A 24,402-nucleotide genomic window follows, 5' to 3' on the forward strand; every position below is an offset into this window, starting at 1 on the left:
TGATTAGAAAACGTTGGGAAACTGAAACTGTAGAGAGCCGTGACGACTGTGATGAGATGGCTTGAAATAGTCACAGACAGTCACATCAAGAGGTGAGCAGATTTTTAAACGTATTATGGTTAGAATAAATACACACGAGTCATGAAACGATGGTTATAAAGCCAACGGCCGGTTAGCCACGTTACATGAACGTTAGCCTCTCTCTCCATTCATTGACGTGCTGTCACTTCGATTTAACTTGTTAAATAGCGGTTAGCTAGCGAGTTCTATAACCAGACTACGTTGTTTCTCAGTCAGTAGTTAGCTAGCTAAATGATTCATAAGCACGGGATTAAAGAGATGTGATAGCTGACAACTGTAACAGGTTACCTGATTAAGTTACTTTTCATCGGCACTTAACATTGATTTAAATAGTTAAAGTTAACATGGCTAACTAACTAGAATGGCTGCTTGTAGCTGAAGTGTTATAAGCTATATATTTCTGTTGTCGGCTATCGTTAGCTAGCAGTTTAGACAAGACAGGGCAAGGCAAGGCAGCTTTATTTGTATAGCAAATGTCAAACGCAGACATTTAAAGTGCTTGACAAAGACAAAAAATGGCAACGTAAAGCATTACACATTCAGACACTTGTATGTTGAATGGCAGCTAATGTACAAAATACTAATGTGGCACCGTTTGAAGTCATAAATTCCTTGTTTTCATGTTTCAGATGTCTGAATTAAATCCACTCAAATGTCTAGCATCATTTAGCTATACAAAAGTGAACACATCTCAAAAGGACACTTGTTTAATACTACCACTGTGTTTGAAAAACACAAAAATAATACATGGTCTTTTTGTTCATGTCTTCTTGTTTTGTTGCATTGCTCCAGAACTACACACAATTAGTTCATATTCTTGATGTCCTGTTTGTGATTTAAGAACATTTCTTCTAGATTCAGATATAACTGGACTTTTCTGCTTAGAATTCGTCTTTATTTGTTAAGTCTGTTAAATTTAAGTATTTCTGTGTAAGAAAGAAGATTATAAAGTAGTAAGTGACAATATAGGGCATTGAAGTTATTACAAATTAGATGTCAAACTTTATTAGATTAGGGAATGTGACATCATATGTATTTTTTATATATATTCTGGACCTACAGCGAACTCCAGGACAATTTAATTGAGAAACTAGTTATTGAAAAAATCAGATTGCAGTGTCTGTTTTTTAGGGTTAATACTTAGACAAACTACCAAGTAAGAATTTAAGAATACTTTGATACTTCTCATCATCATCTCACAGGATATAACATCATAACATTTACATCAAAAGCAATTAAACAAAACGTGTCTCTTCTCCAGTGTGTGATTCAATAGGTACAATACTTCAGCAAATATAAACTGTAAATATACTGTATAATATTATGTATCTTTAAACAGCAGCAGAAACTTTGAATTAACTATTATAAAGAAAAAACTGAAGTCTAAGTTTCTTTGATTTGATAGAAAAAAAACAGAGAGGGAGAAGTCATGGCCTGTGCTCGAGTGCCACTGGACGAGCAGCAGGTGACCGAGCCCGGCCTGCTGGGAAGAGAGCAAACACTGCCTGCACTGGTGAGTTTTATCACCTCATTTTACATAAATACAAACAACAGTCTGTGGAATAATCTGACTAGTCTCTCACAAAGACTGTTTTATTAGACGTAAACCCTTTGTTCTCTTTTCCACGCCAGCACCCGGCCAGGAAGGAGGAGCGCTGTTTTGTGCCTTACAAGTCCCCGCCTGAGGACGGCTCTCCCGCTGAGGTGGAGGAGTTTCTGGAACATGCCAAATTTATCACAGAGGACCTGGAGTGGCTGCTCGCACTGCCCCATGACAAGTTCTGGTGTCAGGTGAGGGACTGCTGACAACTAAACATCTCTCTGAGCCACAAAGTACTAAAGCAGCTGGAAAAATATATTTCTTTGATGCAAATGTCCTCCTCCCTCCTCTGCTTTGGTTTGTCTCCTCCACCAGGTGGTGTTTGATGAGTCTCTGCAGAGGTGCTTAGACTCGTACCTTCATCAAGCTCCTCGTGGCCTCGACCTCGCCAGCCTGCCCTCCTCCCCGGCGGTGGCCGAGATGCAGCGCTCAATCCACAGAGCCGTCTTCCTGACCTTCCTCAGGATGGCCACACATAAAGAGTCCAAGGTGGGAGCAGAAGCTAAATACACTACAAACTCTAGAAAGGGAATAATGATCGACTAATTACTAGAAAACTAGTTATAGTTTGATGAGTAAGCTAATATGATTGTCGTGAACGCCCTCCCAAATACAAAGCCCTGGCAAACTGTTTAAACTGTCGCCTTGTGTGTCTTGTGCTCCTCTTTCACAGGAGAACTTCATCACCCCGGCTGTGTTTGGAGAAATTATCTATGAGAACTTCCTGTTTGACATTCCCAAAATTCTGGATCTGTGTGTGCTCTTTGGAAAGGGCAACAGCCAGCTGCTGCATAAGATGATAGGTGATCTTAACTCTAAAATACTATGGCACTATGGCAACAGGCAACATCAAAGCCCCCAAACAGAAGCCTCATCAGTCGTACTCGTTACTACTTAATACGGTCTCAGAGCAGACTATCATCATGGATGCATCTGTGCCAAGATAACACAGATACAATTCACTGTCATTCCTTTTGAACAAGTTATATAAATTGGCCAATAATATCATTATTAGACGAGCTGCTAACACCTTGTCTTTTCTCTTTATAAAGACCGGATACTACAGGGAAGAGGGCTGGATCTTGGGTGGAAAAAAATGGACTTGACTCGGGACTTGACTTGCCTTAACTAAGGACTCGACTTGACGTGACTTGACATAACTTACTTGGCTTACTTGGGACTTGAGCAAAGATGACTTGGTCACAACACTGCCTGTCACCATATGTTTTTTAAAGAAATTCTATTATACTACTTTACACTAGTAAAGTAAGTAAGTAAAGTTTAATTTGAATAGCACCTTTCACAGAGCAAGGTCACAAAGTGCTTCACAATAACAATAAGAACAAAAGCACAGTCCGTAGAAACTGCAGAGCGTATGTGCATAGGAAGAGCCACAAATTCAAAGGCAGGATCACCTTTTGTTTTCAGTCGGCCGTGAGGGACGGCACGTACACCTGAGGGATCTACAGGTGCTGGTCAGAGGTGTACACAGGTGCCTGATCATGCAGGGCATTATAAATTAAAAGAAGGACCTTAAACTGAATCCTGAATTGAATTAAAAGACAAGATGGGTGTGATGTGAGTTGACCTGCTGGACCGAGTCCAGCCTTGCAGCAGCTAGTATGCAGTCAAGAGCCTGTGTTGGTCACTCTTTGTTTACTGAAATTATGTCGTCTTTTTTAGAGAACATCTTTACCCAGCAGCCTTCGTACTACAGCGACCTGGATGAGACGGTGCCCACTGTGTTACAGGTCAGATTTAATCTGCTGCATGTTTACATGCAAAGTTTTACACTGTTTAGAAATGTAAATATTGTAAAGATAATCTCCTATTTAGACTAAGTTGTAACTCATTTTCCTCTCCTCTACCTTCAGGTTTTTGACACCATCTTGAATAAATGTGGCATCCAGTGTGAAGGAGCCACCGCCATGGAGCCGATGAAGCTGAACGCACACAAACAGCCCACTGCCATGACCATGAGCCAGCAGGTGAGACAGACACAAACATCTCCATCCGTCACTCCGTGCCATACTAATTTTACTGATAGGCTTCTTGACAATAAGTTTTCCTGTCACTAAGTTCAACAGCTCCCAATGATAATACTACGTGTTTTTCTTCTGTCTTAGGAACTTGCAGATCTTATTCTGTACCTGTGTGACTCGACCACCACCATCCATGCCTTCCTGGACATCTTCCCTGCCGCCTGCACCAGCTTCCACTCCCACGGCTTCCTCAGCAGGTAGGGACATGGACTAACCCGGCAGTATCGCAGCAACACATCATAAAAGCTTTTCATGATCATGTTGTTTTCTCTCCTCGCAGACTGACCTCTTTTTACGAGACCGCTGTGCCTGACCTCGAGAAGGCGGTGAGGAAGAGAAACTTTGATGATAAAAGGTGAGTTTCTGCTGCATTTGCTCCGTTAATAAAAGAGTAATGGTGAATAACTTCCCAAACCCTCCTTCAGTCTTCAGGAGGACCTGTGGAAGAGGGTGTCTCACTCCTGCCGTAAGATGGTGGAGATGACTCACCTGCTGCTGCATCACACCTGCCTGCAGCCCATCCTGGAGGGGTGAGACCTCAAACTCTCACCATGCATCTTAGCAGAATAATAACATATAATAATAGACTAATAATAACACATTTTAATTTATTCATGCTGATGTTTGTTGCCTTGTAGGGGAGAAAACATGCTGTCGTATGCAGAAGAGCTCCTACAACATTTCACTTCTTTTTTACCTGAGAAAAGGTGAGTTACTGGTGAGAGGAGTTCTTTTTTCTCTTTAAGTACAAAACAAAGTGTCTGAACGTCCGTTTTGTGTCCTTGTTGTGTCTTTCAGGTTCTTGTCAGACTATGACGAGCAGTTCCCCATCGCAGACGACATCAGCCTCCTGCAGCAGGCCCTCCCCGTCATGTATCCTTATCAGCGTCACAGCTACGAGTCTTTATGAACAGATGTTTATGGCCAATAATTCTCTGCATACAGTGTTCCCCCTGAAGGTAATCACACCTGTTTGATGAGTGTTAAAGCAAGCAGAGCAAATCAGGACAAAGGACAATAAAGTGCGTCATGCATTTCCAAATGTAAAAACCAACTGCAGCTTTAAATCTCAATATTAACTCCAATAGCAACAACAATCTTATGTCTTAGATTGTTAATTGAGCTAGTTAGAAAGCAAAACAGTATCATTACAATATGTTATGCATGGCAGTAACAAATTATACTTTTTTAAGAGAGTAAGAGAGACAGGACATGTAGGGAGGAGAGAGTGGGGGATAACACGGTGGCCTCTGTATGTGGCCTCCTCTATTAACTGAGCTGAACCAGCGCTCCCAAGTTGTTTCTTTTCCCTAACTGCCTGCCTCCCTCAGTGATGAGACCCGGACGTCCTACCTGCTGCAGGGGGTGGAGAGCGCCTGGGACAGTGTGGGGAGACGGAAACCACAGAGTCAGAATCAGCACAAAGTGACGGCAGCCCATCAGGGAGCAGCGGGCGGTGCTGCTGCTGCTGCTGCTGCTGCTTCCTCATTTAGACCTCAGGAGGGCGGAGCACAAGAAAGAGGACGAGAGAGTCCGCTGGGAGCAGAGGCCATGTTGGACGTTCCCAGTAAAGGAAACAATGTAAGTATGAGTTTATTTGTTTAATTAGTTTAATATTTAGTTTATTTTTATTTAATTTTCAGAGATAATTTTTATTATGCAAAGGTAAAATGTAAGGCTGCCTGCAACTTGCAATTGTTTTTGTCTATTTAAAACAAAAAATGCTCCTAATAATTATTTTGTTTTTACCAAAATACACAAACCAACAGTATATACATGTGTGTCTATACATTTTCTACAGACATTTGAATACATACAAATATATATAGATATATATTTTGCACCTTAATTCAGGTCTAAAGTGTTTTAACATCTCTTTTACTCTTTAAACATCAGAAGAAACAAAACATTATTACATTATGGACAGCATAAGATTCTCATCAGAACCATCATGTCTGACATACAGCCCCAAAGACCTAAAATACTTATTTCACCATCATGTTTGATGAGAAAGAGCATTAAATCTGCTGAAACCAGAAAAGGTTTGATGCTTAAAAAAGACTTCTTTTATTATCAAAGTAGTTGCAGTTCCTGTCCATGTTGTAGTAGTATGTAAATTACTATAGATAAAAAGGACAGCATCAAACAAGTAAATGAAAGCAAAAGCAGGATACTCAGAAGGCAACACAGCAACAGAAACCCAGCCAACGATGGTAGGCAAAGCAATGTCAGGGTGCAGTCAGTATGAATCTAAACCAACAGGACAAAGTGAAAACACAGCAGAGAGAGACCGAAGGAAGAGCAGATAGAGAGACGACACTTTGACCTGCCTCACGTTGTTACTCTCTGTGTTTGTGTGTCGTCAGGGTGCGGTGTGTCCCGTGAGCGCGGCCGAGCTGGAGTCTCTGCTGTCGTGCATCAGGGACCTGCTGCCTGATTTGGGGGAAGGCTTCCTGCTGGCCTGCCTGCAGGAGTACAACTACAACACTGAGCTGGTCATCAACAACATCCTGGAGGACCGCCTGGCCCCCAACCTGGACAAACTGGACCGAGCCATGCCCAGGTAACACCTCACACTGAGGTGGACTTTACATAGGATGACGTAGTTTATTTTGTCTGGGAATAGTGAGGGGTGAATGAAAAGGAATGTCTTTTAATGTAGTGTATGACCCTCTTTACTCTTCTGTCTTTCAGGCCGGTGAAGGAGGAGCTTCCAGACGTTCTGGGCGTCAGATCCAACGTGTTTGATGATGACGAGTTTGACATTTTCCGCAGGGACCAGGTGGACATGTCTCGCATCTGGAAGGGCAGGAGGTGAGAGCACACAGGCGAATAAACAATATAAATCAAAGCCGTGAAGGATGTCCGGATGTTACTTCCTCTTTTTGCCGGTCAGGTGTAACGGTGTCTTGTTTCTTGCGCCTGCAGGAAAGGTGAGAGCGCTCGAGACATGCTGAACGACAAGCAGCACATAGCGGAGCAGAAATCTCGTTACCAGGCCTACGAGACGGTCGTGGACGAGGTCGTCATCGAACCGGGTGAGAGTGCAGCCACGTACGGCCTGGACGACTACGACGACGAGTACGACGACACCTACGACATGAACCAAGTGGGAGCCAACGACCTGGACGGAGACAGTTTACTGAACAGGAGGTAAATCAAGGCGTTTTGTTTCTGGTGTTTGCTGCGTTAAATTTGAACAGGATGCATTCTGAATTTGGAAAATGCATTCATTAACTTTCACCGTGCATTTGTGTTTCCTGCAGACCCTTCACTGTCCCACAGGTACTGAGGAAAGGAAACAAACAAGAGGAGGAGGAGGGTGAAGACGAAGAGGAGGAAGAGGCTATACCGGTACTTCATTTATGTCGTAACAGCAGATCAAATATTAATGCAAATGTTAAATCTTTGTTTTTGACCAATTTAAAGCTCAGAGAAAAGGTTTAACTTTAAATTATCAACTATTTGGAGGGATATAACAATAAATATTAACAGGCAATTCAGTCAATAATGATTAGAAATTATAAAAACTTTGAGATTTAATTTCCAGCTTTGTTGGCTGATCGCTTGTCTTAACGTTATCAGGAGAAATAAATTACAAGTACACCACTTTTTTTGCCATATTTCTACGTTACATAAGATTAAACAAATTAAGGTTTATTTTAAGAGTAAAATCATTTGTTTTCCATACGTTAGGTAGCTTTGTTTTCCTACATGTACAGGTTATGTTATTGGCCTTCTATTGCTCCTTTCTGCCGTGTGTTTACATGTGAATCCTTTTATTTCAGAACAATGTAAACAGGGACCAGTTTGTGCAGGACCCGGCTCTGCTGAGGGAGAGGGCTGAAGCTAGAAGAGCCACCATGCAGCAGCGGAGAGGGTAACGTCAACGTCCACTGTGCAAAGTCTAAAAGCCGGGGTTCCCATCCCAGAAGTTTCCCCTTTTTTCCTTCACTAAAACAGTTCTTCTTTATCTGAATCAATGACTGTCTATGAAGATGGACGACACGTCTCCATCGACTCTCATTGTACAAAAGTGAAACCAAAATCCCCCCAGAGCGGGCGCTGCCATCGTCCACATTTGTATCCAAAGTCTGTGCAGTAGAGATCGGCTGGTGGAGCCTCGGTGCTGACGCCACTTCCACTTATCAAAACAGACATTTAATTTATCGATAAAACAGCAGAGATCGCTCATGCTGGCGTGTTTGACAGCAGAGCAGCTTCTTGTGTCGGTCTGAAGCAGATATTCACGCTGATGGAAAGTTCACTGACTGTAGTGTTAGTGTTAGTTACGTCTCCTCTCGCCGTTCCTCCTCTACTCTGCTACTCGGGAACAGAACGCTGCAGGAGCCCCATTTGTCAACAGAGCTGTCAATCATGAGGCCACACCCCCTTTTTATAGCATCAAATAACTAATTAAAAGTAAACTTGTCAGAAAAATGAACACTTGGACATAAATCAGCATGATAAGAACTAACTATAATGACAGAAACCATGTTGGAGAAAAATGTATTTGATGTGTATTTTGATTTTATAGTTTGACTCATGTCCCATCTGTTAACATGGAGGAGGCGGGGCTTATGACCTATACTGCAGCCAGTCAGCAGGGGGCGATAGAGAGGGTTTGGCTTCACTTTTAGAGAGCTGTCATGTCGGCCATCTTGACAGCCTGTGTATTCAGTTCTCTCTGAAGTTTCCTCTGTCAGTTTAAATCAGTCTTTAGTTTTCCTGCTTAAATGTCCCACGATATTTGCTGCAGTGACATTACTGTAACCATGGAAACGACTATAACTGCTGTAAACAGCCTCTCTAATCTTTTAAGAGTTTAAGAGACCATAAAGAAATCACCTGAAGGCTGCTCAGCATCATTTATAATAATTTATTGATCATTTGGCTCCGTGTTTTAACGACATCACACCCTCTAAGACCTGAGTACAAACATGGACTCACAGATGATAGAAAGTTAGATCTCAGCTTAGTTTGATCATAATTAAACCTTGAGGCCTCGGACTAGACTCAGATTCTTCTTTCGTGACTCGGACTCAAGGTTTGGTGACTCAACTACAATGCTGCTTGGCACAATCAGTCTTTTGATTTCTCTTCCTCCTTCTCTTCCAGATTCCGACCGGAGCGTCCCAGCAACGTGGTGGGTCAACCCAAAGGTCAAGGACAGACCACGGAGACATTCCTGGACCGCCGCAAGAAGGAGGCCAACAAGAGCCGCACATCGAACCACAACCGCCGCAACATGGCCGACCGCAAGAGGAACAAAGGCATGATCCCCTCCTGACCTGCGTGACGGACGGCTGCTCGAACCAAACAGACTGATGGTAGAAGGGAAGGGCGGCAGGAAGGTGCGAGTCAGTGAAGGGAAGGAAAAACTAGGGGCTTAGCTGCTGTTCTGGGTTAAATGTTGTGAATATGGTGCCAGCGATGTGTCCCCGTGATCACACTTTAGCTCCGAGGTCACTGTCTTTCCTCCAGGGAAAAGCCACAGGAGGTTTCAGTTGGTGGTGAAAAGTTGCATTAGTTTATCGACTTATTTTGGCCATTTGTGATCAGTCGTTGCCAGCAGCTTGTTGAAAAGTTTGAGACTCGAACATCTTCTTTTAGCGTCTGAGCCGACAGGACGCTCAGCTCATTGGCTCAGGTGATTTTCTTTTATAGCAGATTTAAAAAAAACAAAGTCCTGAGTGAGATTCAGAGACTGAGGACAAAGAATAAGAGGTTTATTTTTGCCAAGTAACAAATCAGTTTATAATCAAGATCCAGAGTGATCCAATGAAGTTTCTTTGACATCATCATCATCAAATAGACAACATAGGAATAAAAGGAAGCGACATCCAGCGTTTGTAGAGAGACTGCGGTTCCTTCTGTAGCTGGAAGAACAATTACTGACCTGGTGATCAACTCGAGACGTCAGCGCGTGTGTAACTCTCATCCTGTACGAGTAGCTCGTGTGAAGGCTGCCTGCGTGTAACGTTCAAGTGCATGCATGTGATGTCATCCACAGTTCACATCACTGTTGCCTCGCCTTCATAAAACAAAACAAGTCTAAGAAGGAGGAGTCACCTCTATGACCATCTCATATTGATGATGCTGTTGTGTCTGTGTTTGGAAGCACGTGCTGTAGAGGAGGGGCCGAGCGGCGGGGAGCCTCCCTCCTACATGACGCCATGCACACACTATTTTCTATGAAGAGAACAGATCTATCAGAGCATTTTGTAACAAGAGAAAAGCACTTGTAATCGCTTTTTGGAGTTGACATTGCAAAAAAAAACATCAAATAAATACAATAATATGTTTTGACATCCTTGGAGATCGAGTTTTCATTAACACATAGCTTTCTTTAGCGTGTGTCTGAGATACTTCAGAGTACGGCTGCACAGAATTATGATCAGAATTATTTTCCTGAATGTTGAGATGACAAAAAGAAAATTCAATTCAAACTGTACGGTAGAGCTTAAATGTATCAACGCAAGGTTTGAGTATGATAAATATAATATATAATATAATAAATTTGCTTTCTTGCTGTGTTAGGTAACAATATTGACACCACTCTCATGTTGGTATATTAAGTTTGAAGTTACAGTTAGCAGCTGATTAGCTTAGCTTAGCATAAAGACTAAAAGCGGGAGTAAACAGCAGTACCTTCAAAGCTCACTTTTATTGTTTTCTCTGTCTTTGTTTGATCAGGAGAAGGACAGATGAACAGATTATGTTTTCCTGATCGTGATTGTGTCCAGCAAATACGCCCCCATAAAATCCCATTTTAAATTTTTTCACTTGCACATTTTTACACTTTTTTTTTTACCAGGTACACAAAGGAGAAATCACATGTTAATTAGTGAGCTTTGTACTTTTTGAGAGAGCAGGGCTTCCTGTTCCTCCTGCATTCAGTCCTTATGCTTAGCTAGCATAATTAGCTCCTAGCTGTAGCTTAATGTTTACTGTATAGACACGTGTGGTGTCAAACATCTCATCCAATTCTGAACAAGAAAGTGAGCAAGCGTATTATTGCCCTAAATGTTGAACTATTCCTTTAATTGGAAAAGAAGCTCCAACACTGGGCAGAAGCTTTTCATAACAAAATTCTCACTATACCAGAATAAGGTGGATTACCTGTGCAGCCTTACGTCAGAGGAGTAAGAGGTAAGATGGATGAGAGAGCTGGTCTGTGTGTGTGCACTTTCAGAAACATCACATCTGTTTCTGACTTCTTCACAGACTTTAAAAAGAAGATAAAACTGTTCAAAGACGGGTGAAAATCAAGCTGAGCTTTGGCCACAGACTACAGAATACGTAGCGACCTACATGATTAACATCTGCATAAATAAATGTTTAAACTACATTAGCTACTGTGACTGACGACGATTCAAGTTTTAAAGTATAATTCAAGAAGTGTGTTTGTGGTTTGGGTTCCTCTCACTCGGCTGTTTAGTCATAAGGCATATTAAGGACAAGTGCAAACACTTTTTCACCATCTGCTTCCGACAGCAGCACAGTTACTTCTGCACGACGACGACTGAACCTGCACAACTAACATTTAATAGCAAAGTACGAGCTGGACTCCGTTATTAGTGACATCATTTGGACCTAAAGTGAACATCAATCAGTCTGCCGTGTTTAAAACCATGAAGCTTTAAATGTTCATGCAGAAACAACTTGACTTGCGAAAACTGGCTCAGAGTTATCAGCGTTTAAAGCCAAACATGTTGCCCTGCTGTCTGTGCAACCTCAGAGCACAAACACCCTCATGAGTCACATCTTCACTGTTGTCAATCACCCAAACAAACACATACGTCAACAATTGTACAGTAACATGATCCCAGGAAGAAGTACTGTTCAAACACAACAGTACCGGTGCAGAGCTTCATAGTGTTGTGTTCATACTACCACTGTATGTCTGTGAGACCGGCTCCACAGTCCAGACGGCCCACCGGCTGCTTGAGGAGTTCATATTTGCTCCCAGAGTTCACCCCTGGAAGGAGGAGGCGTGAGGTCAGTTTTAAAAAAAGGCTACTGGAGTGTCAGCGAGGAAGAGACGAGAGGTGGTTCCCAGAGCTGCTGCTGAGGCGGAGGCGGCCGTTAACTGTCTTTGCAGACGCTGCCTAGAGAGGGCGGAGAAGAGAAAGACGATTAAATCAGAGCTGAAACAAATAGATGATGGGTTTATCATTTTTTGGAGAGTTGTTAGTATCGAGGATAACAGGAAATGAGGAGAGAAAGAGTTAATGGTTTATTGTTCTTTTTCGTTAAAGATATAATCTCGGAGATTTCAATTTTTGTGCTCTTGAGCGTCTACGGCTGAATCCCTTTGTCATGGTTCTAACTCTTGATTTTCTGACTGACTTAATCGAATTTTCACTTCTTGTTGAAGTTGTATCTGTAGTCATCCATCTTTTCTTTGTCCGTCAGCCATAGTAGATTACTGTTTACTCTCAATGCTAACAGAAACTGGATGTGCAGCTGCTTAGCTCCGCCTACCCTCTCTGGCAGACCAACCACTGCCGGGCGATGGAAAACGCGTCACCAACAGACACCCAGTCCGTAATAATACGATATACTGCAAATGCAAAGGCTTTGATCAGTGGGCCATAGGCTCAGTCACCATTGTGTTACCTCATTCAGTGATAGATAGAAACTTAACATACATTTATTTACATGAAAATCTTCGAGATTATCGAGATATTATTGCCTTGTTCTAACTTATAGTAAAAATTGCTCGTCTCTGAGTCTTCTTAGATTAAAAAAACTAACTAAATAGCTTTGGATTTAAACTGCTCAGTATCTGAAATTCTGTGGAAATATTGATTAAATATGATGATGACATAAATAGGGGAGCAAGAAATGACTACAAGACTTTTACCCGTTAAAAAAAAGAAAGAAATATAAGTCATGAGGTTTGAGCTTATTTAGCACAAACGTACAAAGGAGTGAATTGATGATTTATAACTTTTAAAAGAGAATTATTAAACTCATCTACATATACATGCATAGTGTTAATGTCTCACTTGGTAGCAGTGATGTACAGATGTACTCTTAGTGTACAATAAGTGGGTGAAAAAGGAGCATAATTCTGACCACCCTTCAGTCATGTCCAGTGAAAACTTGGAATTAGAGAGACTGCTATTTACTGTATTGGTCCGTATATAAGACGGCCAAGAAAAGATAAGAAAACCAAATATGTTTTTATAAAGAAAAACTTTATTTTACCTTTTAAATAACATAATGTTTCAATATTTTAATATCTTTAAGATTAAATTGTCACATTTAAATTAAACAAAATGTCTTTCAAAATTTAAATAATCATCATTAACCATGAAGTGAGATCTATGTACAGGGCAGTCCTGAAACAGCTGGATGACAGCTCTGGTAACGGGCCTTCGTTCTGTTGTTCAGTAACACACACACACACACACACACACACACACACACACACACACACACACACACACACACTCCCCTGTGAGTCTCTTGGAAGCGGCCGCTTTGAGGACCACGGTACATTTTCTCTGTTAGCATCTGTTAGCTAAGACTGTTAGCATTTTTATGACTGTCTTTTTCGGCTCCCGATCCTCGGACATTACGCTCTGTGACACCGTATTTCTTGGCTGCTTGACAGTTGTTTAACGACTCTGCTGCATTGAAAACCATTAGCTTAAAATTAGCATCATAACTCCGCCTCAGTTGTTGGTTAATTTGTCCGACTTTTAATCCATTCAGTTCCGGACGATCGATCACTGTGTCTCTCCATCTTTATCCCCCTGGCTCTGTAGTTGTGAGTGACGGCTGGCCTCAGTCGTGAGGGGAACACTCGCTTTACAGATAAGTGGCGCCGTCTACTGTTGTGAATGTATATTGGCATTTAAAAGTCTAGACCCTCAATATATATAACAACCCCACTTTTTCAGATGTATTTCAAGGGAAAAAACCTGTCTTATATTCAGACCAATACGGTATATCAGTTTAAAGTCCTGCATCATCAGTTTAGTGTAGTGTTAACTGCATGATGCTGTGACGTGAACTCACTGAGGATGCTGCGTTTGCACAGAGGACAGGTGTGTTGCAGCAGCAGCCAGGGGTCCACGCACTCTCTGTGGTACTCATGCAGACACGGCAGCACCCGCAGACACTGATGAGAAGATAAAAACACAAGATACACGGTTTATCTCGGCGCTGTAGGGTCACCTGTCTTGCACGTAGTCTGTATACTTCAGTAACTTTGAGGCAGAGGAACACCAAACCAGTGCCTAAATATACTGCTCCACTTACCTGCCTTAATTCCACCAGGGAAACGACACAGCTAAAATCAGGGACTGCATTAGTGATGGCTGACCTGGTTGTTGTTGAACGGCTCCAGACAGACGGCACAGTTGTCCGTCTCTGCCTGCTGGGTCGGGTCACACCACGGTTTGGGCCGACGATACGTTTTGGTCTTCAGGGACGACATTCTCTTCAGGACGTCCTGTTTGCGAAGGAGCTGAAGGGAACACAGATGTGACTGGAATGACTTTGCTTGTTACTCACAGGACAAGTTTATTTTGCATATTCATTACAGATTTCACAATCATTTATTATTGAATTATAATCATCAATTATTGCTGCTCTTTTTTTTTTTATTAGAATAGAATAAAATAGAAATCCTTTAATGTCATGAGACAATGTACAATGACATTTAGGAAACGTTTTATACAGAGATTTATTATTATATTGTTATATTATATTATATTGAAGTGAACCTGTGATGACGTCAGCAGTGATGACGTCATACAGTGTACCTGTAAGTCGTCGTTGAGCTCCTGGTCCTGGTACTGCCAGCGAGCCTGAACGATGACTCCTGTGCTGAGGATCAGAGCCACCAGCAGGACCGTGTCCCACAGCTGCTGCAGATACTTCTACACACACACACACACACACACACACACACACACACACACACACAGAAGAGAAACATTCATTATTTATCATGATGGTTCATTTAAATATCAATCCGTCTATCAATCAGTAAGAAAACTCAAAAAGAGCTTCAGGTGCTACTTTTACTACTGAGATTTTCTAACACCTTATTTTATAGGACAATAAAATGAACAGCCGTGTAAAAGGAGTTATAGTAATGTTTTTGAATGGTTTTATCTGAGTTAGTTTGAGAATAACTGACATAAGGAGGCTGTTACGGCCGCAGCCACACATCCCTGTGTGTGTGTCTGTGTTTGTGTGTGTGTGTGTGTGTGACCTGTGCAGCTCGTCATGGAAGGAGCTTTGACTGAGACCAGCTCGCTGCTCTGCCTCTTAGCCTGGATGTAGAATTGTAAATTGTTGTGTCCGGACCGGGATAGATATCTTGGTAGTTTATCTGCTGTTTTATTTGTTGTTTGGTTTGGTTAGTTCTGTTAGTTACATTTCATTTCCAGTTATTTGTTCCCCTTTTAGAAAGACAGTGTTTTAACTCCTTAACTCCTCACCTTTTTTGTTACTGTCAGTCAATTTTACATCTTTGTTAATAAGTTAAAGAAGCTAAAACCAAAAACAACTGGTTTTTATGTCACTCCCCTTTCCCCTCACGAGCTGTGTCGACACAGAGGGGCTACAGAGCTCTCTGGTGAGCTCTCCTTCAGATTTTTAAATGTTCAAACTCTTTAACTCAAGTCAAGCTGCGATCATTTGTCGATTAAAAAATTAATTATTGGCAACTTAATTAAACGTTTGTTACATTTTCCAACCAAAACTTTCATAGATTAGTCGGTCACAGCTTCTTAAATGTGAATATTTGCTGCTTTCCTTTGTAATTTACAGACAAAATGAAGTGTTATGGGGTTTTGGACTGTTTTAATGAGCCTTTTTTTTTGACATATCAGAGACTAAACAATTAAACATGAAAACAATTAGCAAATAAATCGAATTGGTTGCAGCCCTAGACTAAAGTTGCTAACTTGAGGCAATAACAGATTTCTACAGCTCCCTCTGAAAGTGCTTTATACGACTTCTTTCACATATAAAGTACTGGAGTAAGAACACCTGTTAACACGTATGTTCATGTGTTTGTTCTGCTCTCCCACCTGGACCTGAGAGTTGGTCTCTCCCGTGCAGATGACCCCCTGCCACTCCCCGTAGCGCCCTCCTCTCGATCGCCCGCAGCTGGACCACAGCGTGAGCGTGGCTCCCTGCCCGAACACACAGCAGCATGCGCTCACTGTCAGCTCAGCCTGTCATCTGTTCACTCACCACTGGAGGGTGCTAACAACTCAGAAACACACTGTCAGCCAAAGACTGAGGGGCTCACCAGGTTGTCCTGTAGGACCGTCTTGTATGTGATTTTTGCTGTCGCTTGAAGACCCCTGAAGAGAGAGAGAGAGAGAGAGAGAGAGAGAGCTGTTGTTTACTGCAAATAAAGATCCTTTACACCCATTTTAACCAGATTGAGGTGACAGTTATGGGTAATGTAAATGTAATGTGATATTAAATAATATAAGAATTTCAGGATCTTAGAGATTATTTTGTTTTTGATGATTTAATCGACTGTGTGAATTCAGGGAATCTTTTTTGCTGTTGACCTTTCCCCCCCCGCCTTCAAACATCCTGTCCGGTCTGTGACCTTTACCAACATGCAGAATCAATAAACACATGAAACATAAACAGGGGTGTATACTGACAGCAGCCATTACAATTATGGATTAATTAATAAGAAGGATGTGTTTAACCAGGTGATTATTACTCTATATGATGATATGACTTTGGTTCTAAACTTTGAGTTATGGTTGTTTATTGTTCGACAATGTTCGATAGCGGGGCCAAAACAAGACACAAAACAAAACATGAAGCTTTCATTTAACAAAATAAAGCAGGAAATATCAGATCAGACAAAAGTAAACATGAATAAAGCTGGTTACTTAACATTTAGATACAATTAACAGTAATTTAAGTAGTTATGTTAGTAAATATGGTTTCCATCAACATCCTATAGCTGGGGAAGCATGTGATGTGATATTTACCTATCTCATTCACTATGCAAACTGTATTTTGTTGCTTTTTATCAGTGATCAGGAGGAACGCGCTTGTAAACGCATGAAAGCAGTAAAAACTAATAAGGTATTGTGTACCTGAGCAGAGCTCCGATCAGCTTGGTGACATTTTCGGACGTCTGTATGACAATGATGGGCTTGGACAGCACCTGAGACAGATCCATCTTTGACAGAGAGAGGCAGGTTTAAAGATGATAAATGTCACACGAACAAAATGTCTTATTTAAGCCAAAATCAATAAAAATTATTATTTTTTTTAAATAAATTAAGTGCTTAAAGTTATAATCTCAAAGATCTCTGTTTCGTTCTCTCTAGCGGCACCTTATGGCGATAAATGTTAATTGCGGGGGTACGCTTCTGTCATATCCAGACGTCCACGGTGGGCCACAGGCTCAATCACCATTGTGTTACCTCATTCGGCGATAGTGACTTAGCAGACATTTATTTAAATAAAAATCTTCGAGATTATCACTTCAAGTTCTGCTTGCTTTGATATGAAACATCCAAGGTACATTAGTGACACAGACAAGAGACTCCAAAGCATGTAGTAACTGACAGAGCAACAGAACATTATGATGGGAAACACAGCCACAGATGAACTCTGCGCAGGTTTACCTCACTGACAGTGTTTTGGTTGAGAGCCAGAATGATCAGTGCAGATGCCCCGAGGACCAAAGCTCGCTTCATCTTTAACACAAAGGAGGACACATGTTTAGTTAGCCATATAGGTCCAAACCAGTAAATACATGATACATTTCAAATTTAGAGTCATTTTAACATCTCACTTTATTCACCATCCCATCAGCAAAGGACTCCTGGTTTCCCGTGGAGGCTTTGCTGTCGTCCATCTCCACAGGCACCAGCCCGATCCACGGCTGCTCTTTGGTGTCGTCCTCTCCTTTTCCTCCGCTCCCCTGCGTCTCCTCATCCTGAACCTGAGGACAGAGAACAGGCTGCATGATTGGACTACAGGGGGGGAATCTAATATTGACAGAAATGGCTTCTTTTCAAAATGAAGCTGCCCTCCTCAGGTGGCTGTTAAGGGATGCAATAGGTATACTTATAAACTATTTCATCCACCGTAATTTAGTACAAAACTGAAAATGTTAATAAGCACTCTACTACTATTTGTGTAACCCAAAATATAGATCTAGTAAAAAAAATATCTGTGTTTTATACATATTTATATATATCACATTCCTTCTTCTTTCTACTGCAAATCATGGTTTGCCAATGTGTCATTGTGTTTTATCTGTGTCTTTGTCTCTAAAATCTTTACAATGTATATGTATTATATGTATCTTGGGTTAACTGATAGGTAATGGTAAGGAACAGAGTTTATATGTTTATGCTCTGATGACATTTATGGAAGCGTTTTGCAATTTGGAGACAAAACAATAAATCCTTAATGACAAAATAATTGTTCGTGATAATACTCGTTAGCTGCAGCCCAGTTGTTTGCTCGTGGTCTCATGTGTCCTAGTTACACTCATCTTTTTCTACGTTTTTCATGTCATTAACGGTCCAATACCACGACTGTACAATTTTCATCTTTCATTAGCTTCCGTTACGCCCCCTGACCGACTCACCAGGACCAGCTCTCCCTCCAGCTCCTCTTGGTCCTCGGAGCTGCTGCTGCCCCCGCTGGACTCCACCACCTCCCCCTGGAGCAGAGCGCTGACACCGGGCCGCTGCTCCATGAAAACCTCCACCACAGCTACCTGCTCCGCTACGACGAGCAGCCCCGAACACAGCAGCAGGAGGAGCGGGAACGTTACCCAAAGACAGCACCAGCAGCGAGATGAAGCCATGACCCGAAGAACAACAGAGAGAAAATACTGCTGAGAACTGTAATACATACATAAAAGTAATCAACTGTAACCGGTCATTATGGAAAAGCTGCAAGCGTTTTTGTTCGCCAGTTAAGCTAGACCCATCAAAGAATGTAAACAAGCAAAGGACAACTTCCGGTTTGGCCGGAAGAAGCATTAGGATGATTATCTTGTCCAGAGAATCAGTGCTTGACCGCAGTTGCAACCATAGACATTAATTATTTTAGTATGCAATTTAGTAGTAGCAATTATGTACCAAATTAAGTTTTTAAAAAATCAACATTGGCGTAAAATGTGCTGTTCTTCCGTTAACCTGCAGTTACAGTTATTCGACCGTTGAGTTTATACAACCAAAGAAGAATGTTACAAACTGAGATTGTGACATCCCGCTCTTCCTCCGTCGCTTTAGCAATGACGCAGACGCTTTGCACAGCTGGAGTGCTTCTTTTAGACCGGTGTTTCACTTCTGTTGACACTTGCGCAGTGAGATAACATTATATCGCCTTGTATTTATCAAACGTGGCTAAACTGTTGAGATTATTATACTTAAAGCATCGCAGTACTAGTTGATGGTAATAAGTTGCTAAGTAGCTAAATCAAAATATGCGCATAATACTTCTTTATTTATTTACGCATGTACAAGATTTTTGGACGTACCACAGAGATTATTTATTGTGAAGAAATTGGAGATGAGTCACTCAACAGTAAAAAAAATGAATATTAAATAAATGTATATAATGGTGGGTCATTAAGCTAAATCAGAGTATCAGTTTAGCGCTTGACAGTAGTTTAGTGATTCTGGAGGGATCAATGTTTAAGAAGAAAATTCCTAAATAAAACCTTACTTAAAAGTAAAAGTACGTCAAATTAGTAGCTAAATTTAAAGTATCACAAATGGCAGCACTCACTCTGCAGAAAAATAGTCCCTGTCAGTGTTTTATAATTGTGTTTGATGTTTTTGATTGATTTTATGCCTAAAAAAAGTTTTTTATGTTATTTTATTTTATTTTATAAACCAGTATCTGTTTCATATTTGTACTTTATAATATTACTGCTTAAATGTAAAAATTTAAGCAGTAAGCTAGTGGCCTAGAAGCTAGTTTGGAGAGGGGGCGGGGCTTCTGTGGATTCACCTTCTTGTCACGAGTAATCCTCCTGTTAGTTCTCCTATCTTTGGCCGAGTCAGCTGGTTGGACTGATCGGGCGGTGCGATTCTCGTGTTTACATTTTTTTCTCCTCCTTCCAGTTTTTCCACCTGCAGGCAGCAGGCAGCGTGGATAAGAGGACACTGCAGCCGTGAAGTGAATGAGCATCCTGGGGAGGCGTTAGAGACAGAATTCCGCCTGTGACGGTGAACGGTGACGGTGCTGTTTCTCTCTTCGTCCGTTAATTCGACTTTGAAGCTGCTCCGTTATCTGAACATCTCGTGGTCGCAGAGATGAGCGGGAGAGTGGGAGACCTCAGCCCGAAACAGGCTGAAGCACTGGAGCAGGTAAGATTTGCAAATAGCTTAAAATAATATTAATAAGCCTTTTATTATGCTGTCAGGTCTCTTTCCCTTCTCTTTAAGTGTTACATAATACCCCGATAAACTGGCGTTCTGATAAGCCACCTAAAATATATGGTTTATAAGCTATAAGAAATAAGTCATGTAATTATTAATGCATCAGTTATTTGCCATTTTTTAAGAGTTTCTTTCGGTTTATGAAAACCCCTGTATACCAGTGAAACTAAACTACAAATTTGAGGTACTTGTACTTGAATAGGACTATTTTTTTCAGGAGTATTTCCATTCCCAGCAATTTTATAAAAAAAAAAAAAATTGGCATTAATAAATTATTTATCCCCTGCTTGAAATTCAAGATATCCACCACTAGAAATATCATACATATAAATACATTTAAATTAGTTGTACCTTTACTGGGTGCAACGTTTTAGTCCATATCAATGTATCAATAATCAGAATTTAATACTATAATATATTTTATCCTGAAGAAGGCCATTATGCATAATTTTTGCTTTTTTTGGTAATTTGAATATTGTGTTAGTGCTAATACTTTTCTTTACAGGGCTTGTACCAGAGCATTCATCACTGTAATAATGATAATGATCATAATACATTTTATTTATAGCGCTTCAAAAGGCTCTCAAATACATTTTACGTGACAAAACATAGCAGAGGCAAAAGCAGAAAACAATGTAAAACTATCAAAATGCAGAAATTAAAGTGAAATATATATGTATATAAAAGGAAACAATTACAACAATAACATAATGATGGATCACAGATTAAAAGCAGATTTAAATAGGTGGGTTGTGAATGCAGTTTTGAGAGAGGGGGTGAGGGAGAGAGTCAGAGGGAGGGGGCAGCAATGGAGAAGAGTCTGTCCCCCCAAGTCCGGTGCTTGGATCGGATGAGAGGGCCAACGCCAACCTACTTAAGTAAAAGATCTGAGTTGGTTGGTTGGTTATCAAAGTGGTTTCAACATTTTCTCTATTATTCCATTTGACAGAAAATACTTTAAAGTGCGCGATAATTGTCCCACAGTTCAGGGTGATGTGTTTTGAAAACCTCTTGTCGTACCAACAAACCACAAATGTTCAGTTTATTTAATATATACCAAAGAAAAGTCCTGACATGTGAGGAGATGGAACCAGCAGATGTTTGCTTGACAGATGACTAAATCGAGTTGTTACTTACAATCTTTAAATATTTGTTAAAGGGTCTCTTCTTAGAAATTTGTACCCCAAGGCAGACGGGAATTTCCAAGGGAGACGTCAGGGGGAAAACATAGTCAAGTCATAACTTATTTATCATGTCTGAACACTCCAGCCAAAAGTAATAAAGTTTACATAATGTAAATAGTTGAACAGTTCCTGATATTATCATATGCTTATAAGATGCTACAGTTTCATAACAATCAAAGTGGCATCAAGAATAGTGAATTGTAGACAATTATTCATTTTCATACCCCTTTCCCACCAAAATTAGAGCGTTGACGCAGGTTTTTCAGACCCGGGAAGACCCGCTAATAAATGCAGATTGTCTCTTTTCCAATTGCCAGTGAAGTATACTCCTGTCGGTCTCTTTTCTGCTGCGTCACCGTCTGACGTCACAATCGCACCTGAAACAGGGTTAGTAAACAGTGAAGATGTTACGGTGGTTAGGTCTTTATTGTATCTATTACTCATTCAGTCTGTTTATCAAACTCGGCGCCGACAGATTTGGAACGATGTTCGAGCGCTGCTCGGACGGAGACGGGCAGAATTTGTAGCTGAGATGACGAGGAGTCGCAGAAGTTACCGACAGAGCATCGCACCGGAGAGGGAGCGGAGATTAGCTTGTCGACACGGGTGTGGTGTTCCCATCATTGCCGATCGGAGGCGAGGCGATAATTACCCGGGTCTACTGCAGAGTCATTTGACCTGGGTCTGAATGCCGATTGTAGCCTTTCCCATTAAGGAAAAAAGCTGTGTGTTTAGCGGTGTTAGCAGGTTTTTTGACCAGTGGCAAAGGGGCTTTAGTGATTAAAGCTGAATTTGAGTCTCCCTTCTGGCGCCATCCCGGGCGGCAACCTGCCAGAGTCGCTCCTCGTTGTCTTGTGTCTTTTATATATTTTATTTGATATTATTTAATTTGTTTTGCATCTTTGTACTGAATGTCCTGTCTGTCCGTAACTCAGTGTTGTTGCTGCTGTCTGAGCAGGTCTCTCTTGAGAATGAGACCAGGCGTCTCAATGAGATTACCGTTCTTCTATCTCATATCTCATGCATCTGTAAATTCATAATCTTGTGCAATACAAGTTTTTTCTACTTTATTACTGTCAGTTTGATTGCCACTATATCTTTTTTCTTACTTTTGTAGATAATTATTCTGATATTGTTTTTCTATTTATACTGTCTCTTTTGCATTCACTCGTACACTTTATATTCTCACTTACAGTTGGTTTTTGTATTTCTCTTATTTATTTTGTGTTTTTCGAGCACTAGAATTTTCTTGGGTATTAATAAAGTTCTGTTTTCTGTTTGAGGCTCGAGGTTAGAGATCTAAACACAGCCTAATCTCAGTGTATGTTTCTACAACTGACACCAGACCAAATTATTGGCCTTGGCACATTACAAAACAGAGATTCACAGCATTTTTAATTATTAAGTAAATTCATTTCATGTTCACCATTTACATTCACATTTTTAAAGGCTGTGTTATTAGAAAATGTTCCTGTCCTCTATAGTGCCTGCGTTCACTTCCACATCATAGTGCTAGCATTATATTGTAAATAGTTAGGTGTGCTGTGTTACATAACAGTACTAAAAGTAGTTGAACTTAAGGGGAAGTCTGTCGGCGACAGGTTTTAAAAAGGGGAATTCAACAATATTGCCAAAAGGTTATAGTCCAGACAAAGACAAGACAAGATAATACTTCATTGTTCCCTTGAGGGGAAATTTGGGTGTTGCACACAAGATAAAAAATCGCAAGTTAGTAAATACAGTATAAAAATAATGTTTGTAATGACACATTTTTTTAAGAGAATCCTGTGCTTCCAACTTTGTGTTTGTCGCTCTCCTGTTTTAACATACCAGTGCTCGCAGTGCTCAGAGCCATAAAGAAATACCTTTCTAAGTTTAGTGTCAAAGAACTTGCACAGAGTCGTGACCTCAGCCCCCGCTACACACCTTTGGGATGACCTGAAAGGTCGACTGAGACCCTGACGCTGGTGCACAACACTGCAGCCAGGTTCCTAAATCTGGTGGAGCAGCTGAAAGCACAAGACAAAGATGAACACTTATAGTTTTGCAATTAAAGAGTCATTTTTTTTCAGCAAACATGCACAAAAATACCGACATTAGAGCTCCTAAAGTTTAAATATTTGTTGGTCAATACATAATCTATGCTCAAGTGTCCATATACATTTGGTCATGAACACTAGTTGAAACCTTAAATGTCCTGTCACACGTTTGTCATCTTGTTGACTGTTTTTGTACCCATGCAAAACATCTCTACAGGGATCCATTGTTGAACACTTAAAGCGTTCACTGAGTCACTGAGTCATAAGTCTCAGCAGCATCAGGAAACGAAACCTACTTGAAAAGAGGGAAACTATAGATAGCTTTAAAAGAAGAAACGTTTGATTGTTTCAGACAGTCTTTGACCTCCAGGGCCATAAAGTTACAGCCGAGATTATGTCCTCCAATGTCTTATAAGTCTTATTATTAATGTCTTATAAGTACTCAATATTTGTCAAAACTAATCGATCACTTCTCCTTTTTTTCTTGCTACAGTTTCGAGAGAGGATACAAGACATTCTTCCTCAACTTCCTGCTCAGCATGACCACTTCCTGTTACGTTGGCTCAGAGGTGAGTATCACTGATCTCCCTGACCACAGCTCTCGCTCTCTGCAAACCTCTCTAATCAGCCCTCTCTTCCAGGGTTCATTTGTCATTATTTGAATATAATAATTCATATTCACACTAAAAGAATCAGTTGTTCCCGTTTAACTTTTGCAATAAGCAGAAGCTGCAGTGGTTTATTACATTATAGGACATGACGCAACACGCGTAAACAGCAGTTTGCAGCGTTGAGAAAGAGACTCACATGGTTTTCAGGCCAGAACACGATGCTCAAACCACAAGTTAAAAAACATCAGCCTGCTCTGTGACTGATCATTCAGCAGCCGCTGAACTATACAAGGAAGATTTCACTAATTCCCAGATGCTGATTTTCCTCGGTTCGGTTGAGGCCGGGTGTCTGTAGGTCTTGAAAAGAATTCATTCTCTTCAAAAAAGACGTAATTTATTATAGACTTAAACTGTTAGGAAACACTGT

At 40.9% G+C, this 24,402-nt stretch overlaps 3 protein-coding genes across 3 annotated transcripts in view; 2 read left to right on the plus strand and 1 right to left on the minus strand.

Moving 5' to 3' along the window:
• ascc2 (activating signal cointegrator 1 complex subunit 2) lies at positions 1-10,009 on the plus strand. Its single transcript, XM_069682499.1, has 19 exons — positions 1-92; positions 1,487-1,594; positions 1,714-1,872; positions 1,997-2,170; positions 2,355-2,484; positions 3,365-3,432; positions 3,556-3,669; positions 3,808-3,920; positions 4,004-4,078; positions 4,149-4,253; positions 4,362-4,430; positions 4,522-4,596; positions 5,055-5,304; positions 6,090-6,286; positions 6,418-6,537; positions 6,652-6,876; positions 6,990-7,077; positions 7,512-7,603; positions 8,842-10,009. Exons 2-19 carry the CDS (start codon positions 1,511-1,513, stop codon positions 9,011-9,013), a joined length of 2,310 nt encoding a protein of 769 aa, XP_069538600.1. The 5' UTR covers positions 1-92; positions 1,487-1,510; the 3' UTR covers positions 9,014-10,009.
• On the minus strand, positions 9,467-18,650 carry rnf215 (ring finger protein 215). The gene is made up of 10 exons (XM_069682501.1): positions 18,335-18,650; positions 17,531-17,680; positions 17,361-17,432; positions 16,824-16,909; positions 16,007-16,061; positions 15,783-15,887; positions 14,505-14,621; positions 14,063-14,206; positions 13,756-13,858; positions 9,467-11,834 (listed from the first exon to the last, which is right to left on the minus strand). The coding sequence occupies exons 1-10, from the start codon at positions 18,602-18,604 to the stop codon at positions 11,812-11,814; spliced, it is 1,125 nt and encodes a 374-aa protein (XP_069538602.1). The 5' UTR covers positions 18,605-18,650; the 3' UTR covers positions 9,467-11,811.
• The window catches only part of LOC138609839 (SEC14-like protein 2), a 23,229-nt gene continuing 17,312 nt past the window's right edge, over positions 18,486-24,402 (plus strand). The window contains exons 1-3 of the mRNA XM_069682500.1: positions 18,486-18,595; positions 19,824-20,069; positions 23,858-23,933. Of these exons, the coding sequence (XP_069538601.1) occupies positions 20,016-20,069; positions 23,858-23,933 (130 nt within the window). The 5' untranslated portion in view covers positions 18,486-18,595; positions 19,824-20,015. The remainder of the gene's footprint in view (positions 18,596-19,823; positions 20,070-23,857; positions 23,934-24,402) is intronic.

Source organism: Semicossyphus pulcher, unplaced genomic scaffold (assembly GCF_022749685.1).
Source record: "Semicossyphus pulcher isolate SPU_LCO1_2020_fin unplaced genomic scaffold, fSemPul1.0.p SCAF_6, whole genome shotgun sequence".
In the NCBI taxonomy this organism is placed as follows: Eukaryota; Metazoa; Chordata; class Actinopteri; order Labriformes; family Labridae; genus Semicossyphus; species Semicossyphus pulcher.

Coding starts and splice junctions, on each gene's coding strand:
- ascc2 (XM_069682499.1), top strand. CDS start 1,511: ATGGCCTGTGCTCGAGTGCCACTGGACGAGCAGCAGGTGACCGAGCCC. Junction 5,305..6,089: donor TTCCCAGTAAAGGAAACAAT/GTAAGTATGAGT, acceptor GTGTGTCGTCAG/GGTGCGGTGTGTCCCGTGAG. Junction 7,604..8,841: donor ACCATGCAGCAGCGGAGAGG/GTAACGTCAACG, acceptor CTTCTCTTCCAG/ATTCCGACCGGAGCGTCCCA.
- rnf215 (XM_069682501.1), bottom strand. CDS start 18,604: ATGTATTACAGTTCTCAGCAGTATTTTCTCTCTGTTGTTCTTCGGGTC. Junction 16,062..16,823: donor CTGATCGGAGCTCTGCTCAG/GTACACAATACC, acceptor CTCTCTCTTCAG/GGGTCTTCAAGCGACAGCAA. Junction 14,622..15,782: donor AGACCAACTCTCAGGTCCAG/GTGGGAGAGCAG, acceptor GTGTGTGTGTAG/AAGTATCTGCAGCAGCTGTG.